General features: G+C 44.1%; 1 protein-coding gene across 1 annotated transcript; it reads right to left on the bottom strand.

Moving 5' to 3' along the window:
• Positions 1-13282: 13282 nt before the first annotated feature.
• On the bottom strand, positions 13283-18448 carry LOC310857624 (carbohydrate sulfotransferase 1; the record flags this gene model as incomplete). Its single annotated transcript, XM_083763375.1, has 2 exons — positions 18295-18448; positions 13283-14409 (listed from the first exon to the last, which is right to left on the bottom strand). The coding sequence occupies exons 1-2, from the start codon at positions 18431-18433 to the stop codon at positions 13283-13285; spliced, it is 1266 nt and encodes a 421-aa protein (XP_083619501.1). The 5' UTR covers positions 18434-18448.
• Positions 18449-19157: the final 709 nt, after the last annotated feature.

The raw sequence follows: 19157 nt of genomic DNA, 5'->3' as shown, positions 1-19157 counted from the left end.
CGTGTGCGTGTGCGTGTGTGTGTGTGTGTGCGTGCGCGTGCGCGTGCATGCGTGCGTCTTCTGTCAACTGTATAATCACAGTGCGTGTGTGTGCACTGTGCACTGTGTACACACACACTCACACAAAACTTAATCTAGTTTCAGATAACATCCATTGTCTATAATATGAGGCCACGATGACACAGTAGAGAGCATCGTAGCCTACAGTCCCCTTCATAACAGACCCCTCTGATTATATTTATGAAATTCAATTACTTTGACACAGACAGATGGACTTGCTGTCGAGGTGGGGGGGGGAGTTTGTCATTTGTTAGCATCAGCGAACATGTCAGCCCTGAGGTACCGATGGGACTGAAGTCTGTGTGACTGGAAACAAAAAGAGGGAGGAAGAGCAAGGAGAAGGATAGGGGAGAGGGTGGGTGCAGTGAAAAGAAAATAATTTTGTCTCTGAGTTTTACAAACACAGTCAGTGCTTGTCCTTAAGACAGAGCTGACTGCCATTAGCAGAGTGGATAGGAAGACCGCCTGGTAATCTCAAGGTTGCTGTTTGCCCGCTGGCCCGCCTAGCCTTTTGTGTGTGTGTGTGTGTGTGTGTGTGTGTGTGTGTGTGTGTGTGTGTGTGTGTGTGTGTGTGTGTGTGTGTGTGTGTGTGCGTGCGCGCGCGCGCGCGCGAGTGTGCGTGCTAGTCTTCTGTCAACTGATCACAATGTGTGTCACCCAAAACACTTGTAGGTCTTCAATGACTTCCACTAGGTGGGACTTTCTGGCACAGTACATAACAGTCTCTGAACTCTACTAAAAGGACAGGGACTAGTATGTGTATATATGTATTTTTTAGTAGTCGTAGTAGACCAAAATAATGCCCAAGGCTCCTCCATTATGGGGCCTCTTCTGTTCAATATCTACATCTACATTATATTCTCCCATTGGCCATAACTATACACACAACAGATACGTTTTAACTTTTAACCATAAAAGGCGGAGATATGTGCACAGCGACCGTTTCCAGTTAATAACCAGTTCAATTGCACTTCCTTTGTTAATGTGTTTCTTTTACCCGTTGTCTTAAAGCTCTTAATGTTTTGTGTAAAGCACTTTCAATTGCCTTGTTGTTGAAATGTTCTATACAAATCAACTTTCCTTCAATCTGAATTCCACCTTTCTTTTCTTTTTTGATGAAAATATTGAAATATTGAAATTAGGGATCTTAGTTGCCAGTTCACAGGCTACGGAATATATTCAAATTGAAACCAAAAGCAGAAGCTGGTGGCATTTCCCCAAGTTACAGTTAGCTCCAGCACCATTCAGCACCCACTGCTGGTGCTCACTGGTGAATTATTTATGAGCCTCCTCTGAAAAAGAACGGTCGTATGGAATTCATTGCAGGAGAGTGCTGACAATTCTGGTACAAAGGGAAGGAAAAGAGAAAAGTGATTGTTCATGTAAAGAAATCCCGCATGGAATATTAGAACAAAAGAAAGATATAGTGAGAAAGGGGGTTGGGGCGGGGGGGGGGGGGCTACTTTCCACAGATTACAAACACCCAAAAACTGTTTGAAAACATGACTAATCATGAAAAATCTCCAATATATGCTGTTGAAGTACAGCAATGTGCAAGCAAACGCAGCAGCACGATTTGTGAGCTCTTGTGACAGGAAAAGATGTCCAATGGACTACTAATCATATCTTTATATCTGCACCATAGCCTACTGGTCCTACTGTATAGGCCTATATACAAACAGAGTAGATACCTTTATACATTTAAAAAAAAAATGCTTCTATTTTTACCATGTACCAAGTATTCTTTAGTAGCAAAAGCAGTTTTTTGGTTTGTATTTTTCCAAGGTAGTTTATTACAGTATTATTATTATTATTATTATTATCTTTCATTTTTTTCTTGCATACTATATTATATCGTTGCAATGTGACACCGCATTGATTGATTGATTGATCGATTGCTTGGCTCCAAAAATATGGAAGTCACCTCTTCAGACTCCACCTTAGCCTGTAGCACTTGTCCTAGTCTCGATAGTCTCTCGTAGCCAGACAACTATTCTGGCAACAGTTCTGGCAACGCGAGACAATAGCCTCAACGACCATGCAGGCGTATGCATTCTGGACGGGAATCCCTTTTGGTGTTTTAAGCATTATGCTATTGAAAATAACAGAACTACAAGCTCATAGCGCTGCCGCGCTACGAGCTTGTATATCTGCTATTTTTAAAAATTGTGAAAATGTGGCGCACATATTGGAATATATATTCTTTCAGAGCGATTTTAACTCAATCTTGCTTCTGTGGGGGGGGGGGGGGGGGGGGGGGGGGGGGGGGGGGGGGGGGGGGGGGGGTTCAGATGGGGACATGAAAAGGGTTGAGCACCACTCACATAGAAACATAGGGTTTTTCAGAAAACTGTGAGGATTTAGGTATTTGTAGAATCGTCTTCAGGTCTAAATGGGTTAAATATCATGGTATGTAGACAGATGCCATGTCATTATTGATCTGGCATCCTATAGTGTTTATAGTTTCAATGTACGCATATTCTACTGTTAGTCAGATGATAGAGTCTTTGTTTACTTATGATCCGATGTGACTATTTCTATGCCACCGCACCCATGGTACAGTGGCCCACAGCACTCTTTTGCCCTCCTAAGCCAAAGAAGTATTACAAAGTGCCCCCCCCCCCAATCCCCCCCCCCCCCCTTCTGTTTAGCCTAGAACTGGAGGTCTAGAACTTGGGGTCATGTGATCAGTGACATCACAAATGTGTAGATGTACTCTGCAAGCCGTTGGTCGTATAGTTCTATGGTGTTCTACTGTTTATCTTTGTTCCACAGATTGGAATGGTATTGACATGACACCCATTAAAACAGTCATCAATGCTATTGCAGATCCTTTAACCCACATTATGTAATGCATCATTCAAAACGGGCTCCTTTCCTTGCCAGATGAAAACTGCGAAAGTAATTCCAATACATAAAGCAGGAGACACACCAGTTTCCCTATTGTCATAATTTTCTAAAATACTTGAAAAACACTTTTCTGTACGACTGGACAGTTTCACAGTAAAACATCAGCCTAAATAAGGCAAAGCATATAAGGACAACTATAGTTTTTTTCAACCACGGTTCATGTTTTAGGTTGTTATTAGAGAAAGTAAAAGATGATTGTAATTATTTTTTTCATTTGCTGCTTTCTTTCGTTTTAGCGATTTTAGTTTTTATTCACAGGGGGCGGGGGCATTCGAACATGGGGCTAAATATGTATTTTTTTTACACAATTTTATAGCGATTTTGTATTTTATTTATTTAAGTAGTCCTACTAGACCCCAGGAAATTACATCTGGCCACAAAAGATCACAGGATCTACTGAAAGTGAAGGGGGTGACAAACTGACATGTTGAGCCATACAACACAGTATGGCATTCCCCTTCACATTCAGTAGATCCTGTGATCGTTTGTTTTAAATGAGTGGCATGTCATCCTCGGCCTAGTGGAAATGTGTCTGTGCATAATTTCACGGAAATTGCACACTGCGTTTGTGATTTGTGGCATTTTGTTCGAAACGGACCAATCATGTGAGCTTTAGAAGCCAATCTTAGCCTATCAGGATGGAAGATGGGAAATGTTGCAGATCCGTGTTGATCACTTGACTATGGAGATAGTGTATACCGAATTGTGTGATGTATAGATAAAATGTGTACGAGTAATCTACAGAAATGTGTTTTGCCTAAATCGGCCTGATGGTGGCGCTATAACAGGTCGTTGAGGAATATTTGGGTCAGAGGTTCATCGTTGGCATCCAGGGAGTGTGTGTGCAAAGTTTGGCATGGATCGGGCCAACGGTGCCGGAGATTAGCTGGTAACGGACGGACGGAAGGAAGGACAGACACATGCACACACACACACACACACACACACACACACACGGACAGAGTGCAAAACATACTCTCTCCCCATGCCTTCGGCCTGGTGGAGACAATAATAACAAAATAAATCATCAAAACAAAATGTACATAGCACAGGCCTGTGTTATTCACTCTAAAAGACCTGTGGTTAGTCAGTAAAATGCACTCTGGCAGTCTGGCTCTGGTAAGTGAGAGGGATGTAAGGAAGGATGCATGATTGAACAAAAGCAGCATTTCTACTGAGAGCTCAGGAGAGAAGAGACTGCGGCCAGACACGTAAACAGTCCCAGAGTCCCCCAGCCTCTGATCCAGGCACAACACTGGAAAGCCCATGGGGTGCACCACCGGGAGGATGGAATGGAAGCATGTAGAGTAGACATTTGTTTTACCATTGACATTTGCAATGCTGCTAGTAGGTCTCAAACTGAGAAACTATACCTATCTGCTAGCCAGTGTAACCATTCATTTATCTGGAAGATAAAGAAGTAGACATGTGCTTTAACCAGCTCTATGCAAAATAATGGTAAAAAATGTGTCAACAAAATACAAATTGAAATGTCAATCTTATAATGCGAGTGAGCTTGTAGATACGCTCAACTGTCTTGGTTTGTCTTAGGCAAGATCCCCCCGTTTTCAGCATGCCCAAGCCCCGCTCCCCCATTCTATGGACTTTTTATGCTTGCTTTATGGTGCGTTTAGACGGGCAGATGAAACGATGCAAAGACTCGTGAGTTGATTTGGAGCAGCTACATGCATCATTGCGTCTTTGCAACGTCATGTCGCTGGCTTCCATTGACAATGAATGATAGACTGCAGCTCTTACATTTGCCCGTGTGAACGCAACATTAACACTCTTATCGCCCAGCGTCATTTGGAACCATTAAAGGGGAATACCACTCATTTTCAACATTTTACTATGTCATTCATTAATATACCTTAGAGGTGTTGTGTGGAAATAAGAAAAAAAGTCCCCCCATTCTGTGTTTCCTAGAACTGGAGGTCTGAAAAAAAATCATTAACATGGTGAATCACAGCTTGATGACATCATCAAGATGTGATTCACCATGTTAATGATTTTTTTCAGACTTCCAGGAATGCCCCTTTAAATGGAGAGGATCGACAACCACCAAAGGTATGATTACTTCTAACGCGACAATTAAGCGACGGGACCGTGATGGGCCGCCAAAAACACAATTTTTTGTTAGAATTGGAATCATTGATTTGGATTAAGAGTTATTCACATTTTAAGATTTTGAATCCCATCCATTAAAATGGAGCTGGACCACTTTGGATGACTAGCCGGAAATGACATTGAATGTTGCCCAATAGACGCTCCGTTATTAAGTAAGTAATGTTCCGTCTTTTGATTAATCTCCGTTTATGGCGTCAGGCGTAATTATTTAATAGGACAGAGGTCTCCGTCTGAGGCCATAAGAGTATTAAGCATGCCCCCCATGACGTCATGTGGCGGGTGATAAAAGACACCCTTCACTTCACACGAGTGTGATTTGTAACTTTCAACACACTGTATTATATTAGGGCTTAATATTGTATGTGCTTACCTTCACCGGAAAGTGCTTAATTTACACCAAAAAAGGCTGAAAATAGCTCTTTCCCTTTTGTAAAATATGCCACAATTCAAAACCTAATTTTATGACCCTTATTACCTACCGTAAACTGTAATATGCTTAATTGCCCATTGCAGAATCAGAGCAATTTAGCAATCAGCATAAGACCCCATGGATCGTGTTTTCCACGTAATAGGCCAATAAAGGATGAGATCAACTGAGCATTTAATTATTCTAATGACGTGAACCCATGATTTAGGTCCTGCTGACAGTTAAGAGAAGGTTCCAACCCCAATAATAATGTGTATAATAGCATTTTATGTGGCTTGGTGTTGTTGACCCACAGAAAGGAAAAGCTTTTAGTGTATTCCCTGGTATATGAAGTACTGGAGTTCATCGTTTAAGATACACCACTGTCTTTGTCAACGGCACCAACGCATGTATTATTTGCTGACAGTGCTAAAGTTTGACAGGGCCTGCTTGCATTATCCTTGAGGAGCTGCATTCAAGATCCAACTCCACTGCTGCTGTTTGATGTGTCATGACAAAAATGCTGTCAGCGGGATCAGTGGAGGAAAAATTAGAAAGAGAAAATGTGGAAGCGTCACACAGTCTAACTTTGAAGTGCTGTCATGAGTCATGGTGAAGAGTCTCCATATAAGTAAGGAGAGACTAACCCTAATTTATATGCCGTAGTACCATGGTGTTATGCTCCCATACCGCTGTCCCTTGCTGACATGAACAGATTTTGGGCGACAATTTTGTTATTTTAATTATAAGCAAAAATGTGTGCAAAAAAAATAGAAGGCCAGTGCAAGAATAGCGGGAGGGGGACAGAAATTTGTGACAGACCTGGTATATACAGTTGCAGTTGCCAGATGATGTATATCTAACATTTATATCTAACACAAAACCAGTCAGTGGCCTTGTGGTTCGATCCCCGGCCGGGTCATACCAAAGACTGTAAAAATGGGACCCAATGCCTCCCTGCTTGGCACGCAGCATCCATGGGTTGGATTGGGGGTCAAATCAACTAATCAAATGATTCCCGAGCGCGGCACGGCTGCAGCTCACCGCTCCTTGGCTGCGGCTCACCGCTCCAAGAGATGGGTCAAATGCGGTAACGTGTGTGACAAATCGTACGACTTTGACTTTGATCTGGTGCACTGCACAACTGTTGAAACTACAGAACAGTCAGGAACTACTAAGTCATGAACATTCTAACACAAACCACAAACTAATAGACTTCCGTTACAGCCCAGCCAATCAGTGGCTAGCTTGCCTGGTATTTTCTCTGATAAAACCCAGAGTTTCTGACACGCAGACCCTCCCGTTGCTGGAATTGATGACATAAAACAGACAGGTCTGACCCTCTGAGACTATAGTGTCTGTGGGGCGTGCTGCAGAGGTGATGGTGCTTTAGAGGGATTGTTTATGTGTCTTTGTGCCTGGGGATAATAATAGCAGCACTTGAGTGATGATTGTGACAGAAGCTGATGTCTGTTCAGGGCCCATGTTGTTTCAGTAATAAAGATACTGGGCTCAGAGTGGCTTCATTTAGTCTTAAACGCTCCTTAATCTCACCATAAATGGCACACTTGGCTCACAGTGAGGGGAGTGAAAAATGCAAAGCCTTTGTGCCAGTGCAACTGGGATTTTAATGGCTGGCTCTGCTGAGCAAACACTGCCATGCTTTATTGTCAAGAAAAGGCGCTTAGTGGGTTGGCTGCAGCCAACACCTTATGCTTCTATATAAATAAATAAAACCAAAAGCATATCTCATCTTCACAGAAAGTTAAAATAATACCTGCAAGACTATTTGCAACATTAAAATGCGAGTGAAATTGCATTTTTCAAAACCCATGACTGTAGTTCTTGGAGAACAGTACAACTCATATTTGAAACCTCATTCTATATTGTCTTGTCTACCCAGCCACCAGTAGTGGGAAAAAATACTAAAAGACTTAAAAGTTGGACGTACAATGTATAACTAACTATAAAAAGTGCTCCTTAGACCACAGGGCATTGTGGGCCTGCAATGTTCGGAATTCAGTCATTATAGAAATAAGTGGAATCTGTAGAAATTGAGGTATAAATGTTGATGAAGTTATTGCAACTTTACATGCCAATCTTAGCCAATCAGGATGGAATATGTACAATTCACCGATTTGTCTTAATCACATGACTACAGAGATAATGTATACCGATTTGTGTTATGTTTGGACAAAATCTGCAGCAGTGATGTCAGCGGTATCCCCTTTTATGCCCATATATGGCATGCCTAAATATGGAGTCTATGCAGATATCAGAATGATGTCAGAAGTCGGTGGGACGAATCCATATTTAGTCATGCCGAAAGATGGAGTCTGGCCCCGGGCAGAGGCCTTGTCATGTCAGCTGTGGCCCGGGCAGAGGCCTTTTGTGGCGGTTCTGGACAACCGTGGGTCTGACCGACTCGACACCGGGCACTGCACTCCCTGTGGGGCTGTGGAACGTGTGTGTCGAATTTGAAGTAGGTGGGGCGAATGTTACGTGGATTCCAGACGTACACACACAGACACAGAGACTTGGTGCATTTATACTAGTTAGATATAGAAATAGGATATACACTTAGAAAGCTTGTGTTAGCCCTTTGCAGTTTGCAATAAAGTGTAGTGAGAAATTATTAGTGAAATTAGTTGTAGGTACACATCGCTCTACACACGATCTGATGCTATACAGTAGCATTGCTTTAAGGATTGACACAAAATTGGAATACCCATTTCCTAGCGCCATTTCACAGCGTCATTTTAACTGTACTGTCAATGTGGGTTCAGCATTTACAAGGCTCTGACCTTTCATTAATCAATGCTTTCCCAGAAAGGGGTAATTTGTGGTTTTCACAAACAGTTCTTGTGAAGAGGAAATTGTTCTTTCCCTCTTGAAGTCTGTGTGCCACCTTTCACAAACCTAATCTCTTAAACCCCAGGGGGGTCCAGGAGGGAAAATCAAAAAATATCAGAGTTGGAACCTGAGACCTTGACCAGCCCCATTTACCCGCTGAGAGCTGTTCATGAGGTGGACAGCCGCTGCCCGGCCGGCGGGGGATTGGGGCTTTAACCATGCAAACTAAAATGTTTGTGTTGTAGTTTTGACTGTTTGAGCCACTGTAGCGCCGCAGGCCTCTGAAGGACATGAACAACACGTATATGGATGCCAGGAGACACTGCAACGTAAATGCAATGGAGCTCCCCTTCGCTATATGTGCACCAACACGCTAGGGAGGGAGTGGAGATTTAATTGATTTGAAAGTTTGAAACATAATTTGTAATGTCCAAAGAGTCAAAACATCACAAAAGTCCAACCAGGGTATCCGGAATGCTTGCCTTAAAATTTAGACCACCAATCTGAGGTATTCTATTTATTGTGACTCATAGGAATAGACTATGTGACAACCAGGTATATAGTCTGGTGACCACCGGAGAGACGGGTGACAGCCGGAATGTAGACGGCACCCCAGGAGCAGTATGGGTTGGCGCCCCAGCCTGCATCCTCCGTGAGGCCTTTAGGAGGGCCATTCAATCAAGCCTGCAGTACCACCGTTGCCTAAGTGGAGCCTGCAGAACCATTGCGGCTCAAGAAACCACCACTCCTGAATGAAGTGTCTGGTGCTGGGAGTCTGGTGCAACGCACAGGTCCTGGCAGTACTCCTGGTGAGAGCAGGAGTGGACCTGGTGAGACGTAGGAGGGGCCCGGACTGGAGTCAACCCACAGAGCCTAGTCCCTCCAATTGTGCCTCCCAGTCCCGGCAGAGTAATTTCAGAGTGGTTCCAACGGATTGTGTGGCCCTGGTCATTCCCTAGTGGGTCTGATCGAGGGTAGCTACTGGGACGTAAATCGGGACTTGATCACCCCGGCTGGGTCACCCGAGTTAGGGGTATGATGTTTGCGAGACCCGAAACCCGATGACCTTGGGATGGTTCAGGTTCAGGTTTATTTGTCATATGTATAGATACAGAGTATAAATACAATGAAAATTATTTTGCTCAGAGCACTCTCAGTCTTACATACAGGCTACATCACTGAGGATACGTCCCAGGTGCATCCAAGCGATTATTTATTTTATTATTTTATTTTATTCTTGGCTATGTTTGCAATTCTTTTAAAAATCTGGCTTAAGTCATGGAGACTTTTTTGCCATCCTTTATATTTATATTTTTTAATGAAATGACACACCTCTGTTCCAAGTTGCCTTCTGATGATCTTCTCTGACGAGGACCGTGGTGAACTGACAATGGGATAATGAACCTGCATGACTCACCTGGAGCATGGAGATGAACGTCAACGCTGACCTTTCTCACTCCAGTGTCTTATTAAAATCATAGAACGGTTGAGGGCTGTGATTGTAGCCATGGGAATGTGACAGGAGCGCCAATTTCGCTGACATTGGACTGGTCACCAGAAGGTCAACAAAAGCCATGCTAATGAATTCATGATCCATGCTGTTACAGTATATTTTTAATGATGATGTCCAGAATGTGCTTTATGAAAAGATAACTGGTAGCTGTTTGTAATTTAACAGAAAAGAGCACTATATTTCTAATCACAGTCTCGGTCTTCTTTCACCGGAGTAAGGCGGGGCTCTCGCCAACAAAGTCTTTTAAGGGTTTAACTGAACACAAACGGCCTGTCTTCGTTCACAGGGTTAAGGTGACACTTTAACTAGAATATGCTTTCTTCGATAATCAACAAGGTCTTCTTCTTTCACAGTCTTCAGGGTTAACGTGACACAGTTAACTATATGTCTTCTCTTCAGTAAACATCAACAAGGTGCTTTTCTTCATTCACAATTCTTCTTATTATCCTTAGCTTCTCAAGCGTCTGTAAGTGCCTCTTCTTAGCCAAACGTGTGATAGTGAGAGAACAGTTGTCTTACTGTGACCTTAACGTGCGGTGGGCTGTCAGTCAATACGAGGGTCCCGTCTTCTGCTACTCGTCCCCAAACCGAGTCAGGTGGGTTTCCAGGTATATGTGCGGCTTTCCACTCGTCACTTATTTATGGGGGGCACACACTCCCGTGTGTGCTTTCAGCCCCACTCCTACAAGCCTGATGAAGTGGAATACAAGACAGAATTGAGTTGCGGTACAAACAATCAAACAGTGAGTTTAGATAGTGTCGAGGGATCCGGTACCGAGAGGAGTGTGGACTTACCATCCAGTGCCAAGCTGCCGACATACATTGTCCGAGCGTTCTTGGGTGAACCAGCCAGTGTCAGGGCTAAGTTCAACTGGCGTTTATAAAGGGCGCGGCTGACAGGTTGCGGCTGTCGCTGATTGCTAATCGGGCGGCGGCCGCATTAGACACAGCTGGTGTAGGATCGCACTGGGGTAGTAGATGGTGTCTATGACACGTCCGTGGGCGGAGCGCGTCGGCGAGGTCGGCGTTTGTCTGGTTGTCATAGGAACGCGCCCATTATTCTGGTGGTACTGTGGCGAGACTCCACAGCATGCATAAAGTGAGTGGCAAATCGAATGGCAAAGTGAGTTTAACATCGTCTAATGCAACTCAGGCATTCCCGCATAACGTCCGGGTATGAGGATGTCACGCATTACGCATACCCTCTATAGTTATGAGCCACGAAGCTGTGATAGACTACATACTGTATGAAGTACCTCCGGGGTAATTCTTGGCTGGCATATTGTACAGAAATGTTTAATAAAATGCACTGTCCCAGTGTCCCTGAGAAATAAACTGAGAAATATTTAATGTCATTATTGAATTACTAATCAAGTGGAGTAAATGGAAATTGCACTCTCTGGGAAGTTTTCATTCCTAAAAGCATAATTATGTTTTGCATTATGTAGCTGCAATAAGTGACGTCGCCCAACAATTACACAATATTCTATACTGTAGTATTTGTGAAAACGTTACTGTATGTTCGGTCTCTCTCTTTCTTGATATCTCTCTCACTCTCTCTCTCTCTCTCTCTCTCTCTCTTGATCTCTCCCTACTCTTTCTACTTCTCCTCCTCCCCCCACCCACCCCCCCCCCCCCCTCTCTCTCGTTCTAGGTAGCCTACATATACTGACATCGGAAGTTCGGCACGGTGCAGGATTACACATATGATTAGTAGTATTTAAGGTGGTTGTTGTATTCCTTTGGACCTCTCTCTCTCCCCTCTCTCTATCTCTCTCTCCCCTTCTCTCTCTCTGTCTTCTTCTCCCAATCTCCCATACACCCACGGACACATATAAATCCATCACCGCTGATCCACCCCCACATACAGTACATCCTAGATTTCCACTTCCCAATGTCAGCATTGCATCTGATAGCAACATTCGTCGCCAGCGTCGATAAGGCCCAAATTTGTCAGTGGGGTTAAGGAGACAGAAAGTGGAGTGAGAAGAGATGGGTGATTAGCTGATGGCTGACTCAGGCTACTTGCAGCTTTGTGTGTCAGGGCGGGGGAATGGAAAAGCCAATGAAGCACATCTCCCTGGGTGTCATAAACCCTTGCTTTATGGCCCGTTTGTGTATCCTTGCAGATTAAGTTCAAAGAAAGACGGCCCTTCTTTCCTCCACGCATCTTAAATCCTGTTTCTATTCAGCTGGATCTGTAGATCTATTCTGTGGGCAGCGGAGAGATATCCCTGTTGTCAGCAGCTATAGATGAAGGGTGGGGGGGGGGGGGGGGGGACAGTCCCCTCAGTGAATCATGACCGGTCCATTCAGACTGCACACTCTTCCCATCTTGGTTTGCTTTTCTTTGGCTTTAGGCATTGGTGCTCACAGCTCTCGGGAGGATGAGAGGATACAAAGCTCACATTTTGAAAGGGTTTAGAATCAGTCAATCAATGGCTCTGCAATGATTCATGCAATGATTTCCTTCCACAAAAAAACACTTCCAGCATTTATCTCAAGAGAGCAGCTCTACTCTGTAATAAATGGAGACTGGCGATGGCACGCTTCCTTTCTCTGTTTAGACATAAAGGCCAATTACAAATGGGGCGACTGGCATAGTACCCACAGCTGTCTAATCTCTGGGCCTGAGGTATATTCAGCTAAAGAAGTGCCTGCCGCATTTAAATTGTAGCAGGTGTTATCTGGAGTCAATATTGTGTTGAGTGTATTCCCCACATCAATGAGAATCACATTTGCCTTTAAGACAATCCAAATTCATTAGAGACAAAAAAAGCATGTATGATTATTTCTAAATAATCAACTTCTCATCTCATCTCATCTCATTTGTACAACTTCACTTTGCAAATGCACCTGACCCATCTGCAGTGTTCCTACACTCTAGAACAATTGAAAGCATATACAGTAACACTAGCAAACATAGTCAGAGGAAATCGATCTGAGCATTGTTCAGGATTCATAGTTTTGTTGAACAAGCCAAGAATACAGAATGATTTCTGAGCAGATTTCACACAAACTGCAACACACTTTATTTTTAATCAATACAGAACTGTTTTAAAACTGCATGGTTGCTTGCTCTAACAAGCATCCTTTCAAGGTGCACTCTTAATGTACAGAACAAACCCACATTTGTGGTATCAAAAATGACTTTTAAAATCTGCAATATTCAAAAATGAATTATCAATAAATTAAATCCCATTCATACGGCAGTATCAAAGCAAAAAGCACAACACTGAAATGAAACAATGCCACGGCATTTTCCAGCACTGGCCAGACAGCCATACATAGGTATTCATGGCAAATTCAGGACAAATGTCGCACGTACAGAACAATACAAAAAGGTGCATGAACGAACAGCTGCACCGTGAGCTTCAAGTTATTGGTGCTTGTTTTGAGCAAATAAATTACACTCATAACCCGGGTTGAAATGTCCAGGGCTCAACTAAACTATGGGACATATCTCTGAGCTCAGCTGCAGACTGAACCTGCTTGTAGCCAAGGAGGACCAGTGTGTCATTACACAGATTCTGCAAAGTCCTCACTATGTCAAAGCCCAGGCGAAGCCTCCAGCTCTCTGCTGTCGCTCTAGAGTCTCTGCTGGTGGAGTATCTGTAGTTCCATTCTGATGGAGAGGACACACTGCTGTTGGTGTTCTGTGCGATCCAGGAGCGCACCCTGTCCTCCATCTCCAACCCCACAAACCTGTAGATCTCCGTGGCCTTGTCCTCAGGGTTGAAGGCCAGGTCCTCGTAGCGCACGAGCAGGTATCGGCCACGTAGCCACATGGGCTTTCTAAGTCCTGTTGCCGCAGAGGCTGCCATGTCTTTGCAGGTACTGGTGATCTGGGACAGGTCCACGTACCGGGGCTGGCGTCCTGTGGCGTTCCAGATCTTCCAGGCACGGAACTGATCTGAGAACGCCACCATCCGCGAGGCGAGGATGGCCCTTGGATCCCGCACCAGGTGTATGATTCTGAGGTCCAGGCGAGGGTCCTCGGTGAGGGTGCGCAGGTCCTCCACCTCTGGGACTCGCACCGTCTTTATAGCCATGTGTCCCCTGGAAAGACACGACATAGAGGCGAGGGTGAGGTTCAGTGCCCCACACTTCTTAGGACACCAGATTTCATCTGGTTGCCCACTGGACGACTCCTCTTCACCTCCCAGACACACGGGAGCGGAGCAGAGGGCGTGACTGGAGCTGCGGCGGAAGAAGGCGCCCGTGACGTGGTCCTGAGGCTCGGGGCGAATGTAATTCTCCATGAAGCGGAGGTCGCACGTGTAAAGGTTGAGAAGCAGGTCCCTGTAGGCTCCCAGCAGGGCTCGGCGGTCCATTGCGTGACGCAGTCTGCTGCTGGAGTTAGTGAAGGCTTGCTGCACGTGGTAGAGGGGCTCAAACACATAGAAGACCTCCGAGTGCTGGTTCAGGAGCTGGCCTGTGAAGGAGGAACCGCTGCGTGTGGTGGCGAACAGCAGAATGTGTGTCCTTGATGACTTGATGGGCAACCAACCGTCATCACAGGGGCTTCTCCACCTGGAGTCTGAAAGGCAGAGAGGAAAGAAGGGAGGCCATGTTTGTGTTGGTTTTTTAAATATTATTTTATGGCATTTTGATGTTTTTTTTAGACAGGACAGTGAGTGGGTGGAGAAGCGATGTCAAGTAACACATCTCCCAAACTTGTGGCACAAGGGCAGCCCCTATTTATGGATTAAATGTTAAAAGACCTTACCACCACCAATACATAATTTGTTGCTGGTGATTGAATCTTGGTAGAACATTGTCCATGAGAAGTAAAAGTCATTCATCTTTATCTGTTAGCCATTTCATTTCCCCAAATTCTAGCATCAAGCAATCTAGAATATTTAAATTGTATGAATGCATTATTGATTTTATTGTTCTGTATGTCTTTGCTACCACAAAAAACCAACACACACAACACACACACAACACACACGCACACACGCGCGCACACACACACACACACACACACACACACACACACACACACACTCTCACACACACACACACACACACACACACACACACACACACACACACACACACACACACACACACACACACACACACACACACACACACACACACACACAATTTGCACTCAAAGGACCACAATGGAAATAAGTTCTCAAGCTTTATTGTGTTATCCTTTTGACAGATATTTACATGTTCAAGTAATAGGCTACTATGCATTTATGTCAAAACAAACAAAATAATCTAATAAAAATCAATAAATCAATCAATATACAACCAAAGGATATATCAGAGCTCACCATAGCTAACATTTTGCAGGGAACTTCCCAAAGCTCTATGTGAGTATACCTCCTTCTCCGTCTTAATCCTCAATTATCATCCCTTGCAACGCCTCCCACAAACTAAGAAACGTCTTTTGTCTGTTGACAAATGATTGCCACACGCTGGAAGCCACCAGACACTTTCATGTAGACAATGGGGTTTGTTATATTTTTATTTTATGCTGTTTGTGTGGAACTCCATGCTATTGCTGAGGACGCTAATGTTAGCTACCCTAGATTTGAAACCACTGAGCTAATAGAGCAAACCTATTTACTCAGGGAGAAATTGAATGTTCAGCTTCAGGCTAATGCCGACCAATAGTACCCTACCACATGGATCTAAATGTCTCAATAGTCATACCCTACTAGCCTGGTTAATAAACCAGACCGAATCAGCCGTTGGCAAAAGAAATTGGCTGCCGGCGGATTTCGGTCTGGAGAGGCTCAATTTTACGCCCATTTCTTACACCAGAGAATGTGGGCGCCCAATAGGGACACGGTATGCAATATGGGCGGGCTTTGGTACAGTGACGTTCAATGCTTGAGACCTTTGACTGACAGTAGCTCTGACCAATTGCGTCAAAGAGAAAATGTTTCCCTGGAAATGAAATCCAAGCTGAGCCTCCCCAGACTAATATCCCGCGGATCTGTGCGATATTAGTCTGGTTTATTAACCAGGCTAATACCCTACCACATGGATCTAAATGTCTCAATAGTCATACCCTACCACATGGATCTAAATGTCTCAATAGTCATACCCTACCACAGGATCTTTATGTCTCAATAGTCATACCCTACCACATGGATCTAAATGTCTCAATAGTCATACCCTACCACAGGATCTTTATGTCTCAATAGAAGACCAGGGAGACCAAATACTACTATTGCAGTTATTGCATTGCATATTTTAGACCGCTGTAAAGTAATTAACTACTGTGATGAAATTGACAGCTTTGATTGATTGATTGATTGATTGATTGACAATAGTTTATTATTTAGTATTATTTAGTACAGCAGTACATCAAGTTAAAAATGCCAACTGGACACGACAAAAAAGCCAATTGTGGGATTACAAAACTTAAGTGGCACGTCGTCGTGAGAATGTGCCTGTATAGTTTCACAGAAATTGCACGCTGTGTTCATGATTTGTTGTATTTTGTTTGAAACAGACCAATCCTGCAAGCTTTGGAAGGCAATCTTAGCCAATCGGGATGGAATATTGGAAATGGGACAGATCCGTGTTGATCACATGACTATAGAGATAGTGTATACCTACTGTATTTGCGTGATCTATGGATAAAATGTGTACGAGTGATGTAATGAAATTTGTTTAGCAAAACTCAGCCTCATAGTGGCGCTATAACAGGCCTCAAGAAGTTGGGGCAGAGGTTAGTAGTTGGCATCCAGGGAGTGTGTGTGCAGAGGTTAGTAGTTGGCATCCAGGGAGTGTGTGTGCAGAGGTTAGTAGTTGGCATCCAGGGAGTGTGTGTGCAGAGGTTAGTAGTTGGCATCCAGGGAGTGTGTGTGCAGAGGTTAGTAGTTGGCATCCAGGGAGTGTGTGCAGAGGTTAGTAGTTTGCATTGAGGGAGAGTGTGTGCTGAGGTTAGTAGTTTGCATTGAGGGAGAGTGTGTGCAGAGGTTAGTAGTTGGCATCCAGGGAGTGTGTGTGCAGAGGTTAGTAGTTGGCATCCAGGGAGAGTGTGTGCAGAGATTAGTAGTTTGCATCCAGGGAGAGTGTGTGCTGAGGTTAGTAGTTTGCATCCAGGGAGAGTGTGTACAGAGGTTAGTAGTTTGCATTCAGGGAGTGTGTGTGCAGAGGTTAGTAGTTGGCATCCAGGGAGAGTGTGTACAGAGGTTAGTAGTTTGCATCCAGGGAGAGTGTGTACAGAGGTTAGTAGTTGGCATCCAGGGAGAGTGTGTACAGAGGTTAGTAGTTTGCATCCAGGGAGTGTGTGTGCAGAGGTTAGTAGTTGGCATCCAGGGAGTGTTGGGGCAGAGTTTGGCATCTGCCGGGCCAACGTTGCCGGAGATTAGTACACGGACGGACGGAGGGATGGAGACATGGGGCTGTATTTTGCGTGTCTTAAGTACCAGGTCTTATTACTTAACTTAAGACCTGGAGGCGTGGTCAATGCTCTTTGGCCACTCAGAATAGCCAAATGGCATTGATCACGCCTCCAGGTCTTAAGTTAAGTAATAAGACCTGGTACTTAAGACACGCAAAATGCAGCTCCATGGAGTGCAAAACATACTCTCTCCCCATGCCTTCGGCCTGGTGGAGACAATTATGTTTATGTTTCCTTTCCTTGCTGAACATGAGCAATTGCTTAATATAGCCTTTTTCTTTTTCCTATTTGTGGCAGGGCACATTAAGGCACAGATAAACGGCAATTAAAGGATCTCCGTTTTGATCACCTTCACACTGCGGGAGAGTCAAATACAGCATCTGCCAGATAACACCTAAATAATGTAGAAGGTAAACAGGCATGATTAAGATGCTTATCTGCTGCTGCTTGCTTGGAGTTATGAAATGGTGGATCTCTAAATATAGCACAGACATCCAACATGTTTTAATTACTGCTGATGATGGGTTGATTGCAAGGGAATGTGTTACTCTTGCACACAAACCAGATGAGAGGATTAATGGAGATAAATTGGAGGGTAATTGTCAAATGAATCACAGATATTACATAGCTCTATCCTACCCTCTTCATCGTGTAATGGGAATTCCCTTGCTTAATGATTTATCATTTTGATCTTCTTATCTTTCTTATGTGCTTTGCTTCGGGCTCAATAGGGTGGCACGGTGCCATCCTCTTCCTCAGAACCCACTGCCCCGCTCGCCCACAGCTACTGAAATATTACTACTCACTCGTTGTTATGCTGAAATCCTATGGTGCAGATAATGTTTATGTATGCCCTCTGCTGGTGATTTGCTTTGTGAGTGTGCTGCCATAATGCAATCGATTTTGCATGATGTATGAATGTACAGCAATAGATGCCTGAATATAATATTATGCTGCGCTTTGAATGCTGTGAGAGTTCAAGCCCCTTGCAGTGTGGTCTGAGCCGCGCGGCATACGTGCCTGGCTGATAATGTAGTCGAGTCCCACCTCTGTGCTGTATGGCCTGGCAGTGGAAGGCTCCCTGGCAGGGGCCCGACAGCGAGTCCTTCAGGGTACGGATGGCCGTGTACTGGACCCCCAGAGACGCACAAACCAGCAGCAGTACAGCCTTCCAGGAGCACTCCATCTTGCACCCCCTTCCTCTGGCCCTACATCTTCCACTTGGACACTGCCAAAGACAGAAACACATTGACTTTGACATTAATGAACCTTCCTCACAAGAACGGAAGCTTCAGTGTGGGTTGACATTACAGAGAAGCACAGTGCTTATAATACCATATAGCCTACAGCATTTCATGAAATAAATAAATAAATAAATCAAAGAAGGTTGCTCTCCGGGATGATAGAAGGGTGAGGACTGGAGAATGGATATTCATTCAGCTCATACAGCGGGGTGGTGAGCAACCAGCTGTATATCATTTAGTGATTAGAATTTGTTGAAACAACAGTTGAAAGAAGAGGGGTTTGGGTTTGCATAGGGACCACTCATCATGTGATGTCATGAAAATCTCTGTTCAAGCAGCAAATATATTACATTTTATATGACGCTAATGAGGCCGACATTAGCTATAGACAACATGAAATTACAAAAACTGAAGAGTGAATCAATCAGTCTAATTTCAGAATTGACTGATTATTGATCTCCTAAGAAGCATTACCTGTGGTGTGTAAAGGCCTTGAGAGTGGCTACTGATTTAGATGGCATTTGTAGAATCAGCTTAAGGAAATATTATCCTGAATGTTAAATTGACTGCATTTATATAGCACAGTTTCTAGCCTTACTAATCATTCAAATACTGTATGCTTTACAATATACTTTCCATTTGTACACACCGCAACAGTGGAACACC

This window comes from Protomyctophum parallelum (genome assembly GCF_964188405.1).
Source record: "Protomyctophum parallelum genome assembly, chromosome: 4".
In the NCBI taxonomy this organism is placed as follows: Eukaryota; Metazoa; Chordata; class Actinopteri; order Myctophiformes; family Myctophidae; genus Protomyctophum; species Protomyctophum parallelum.
This window is presented reverse-complemented; position numbering and strand designations above follow the sequence as displayed.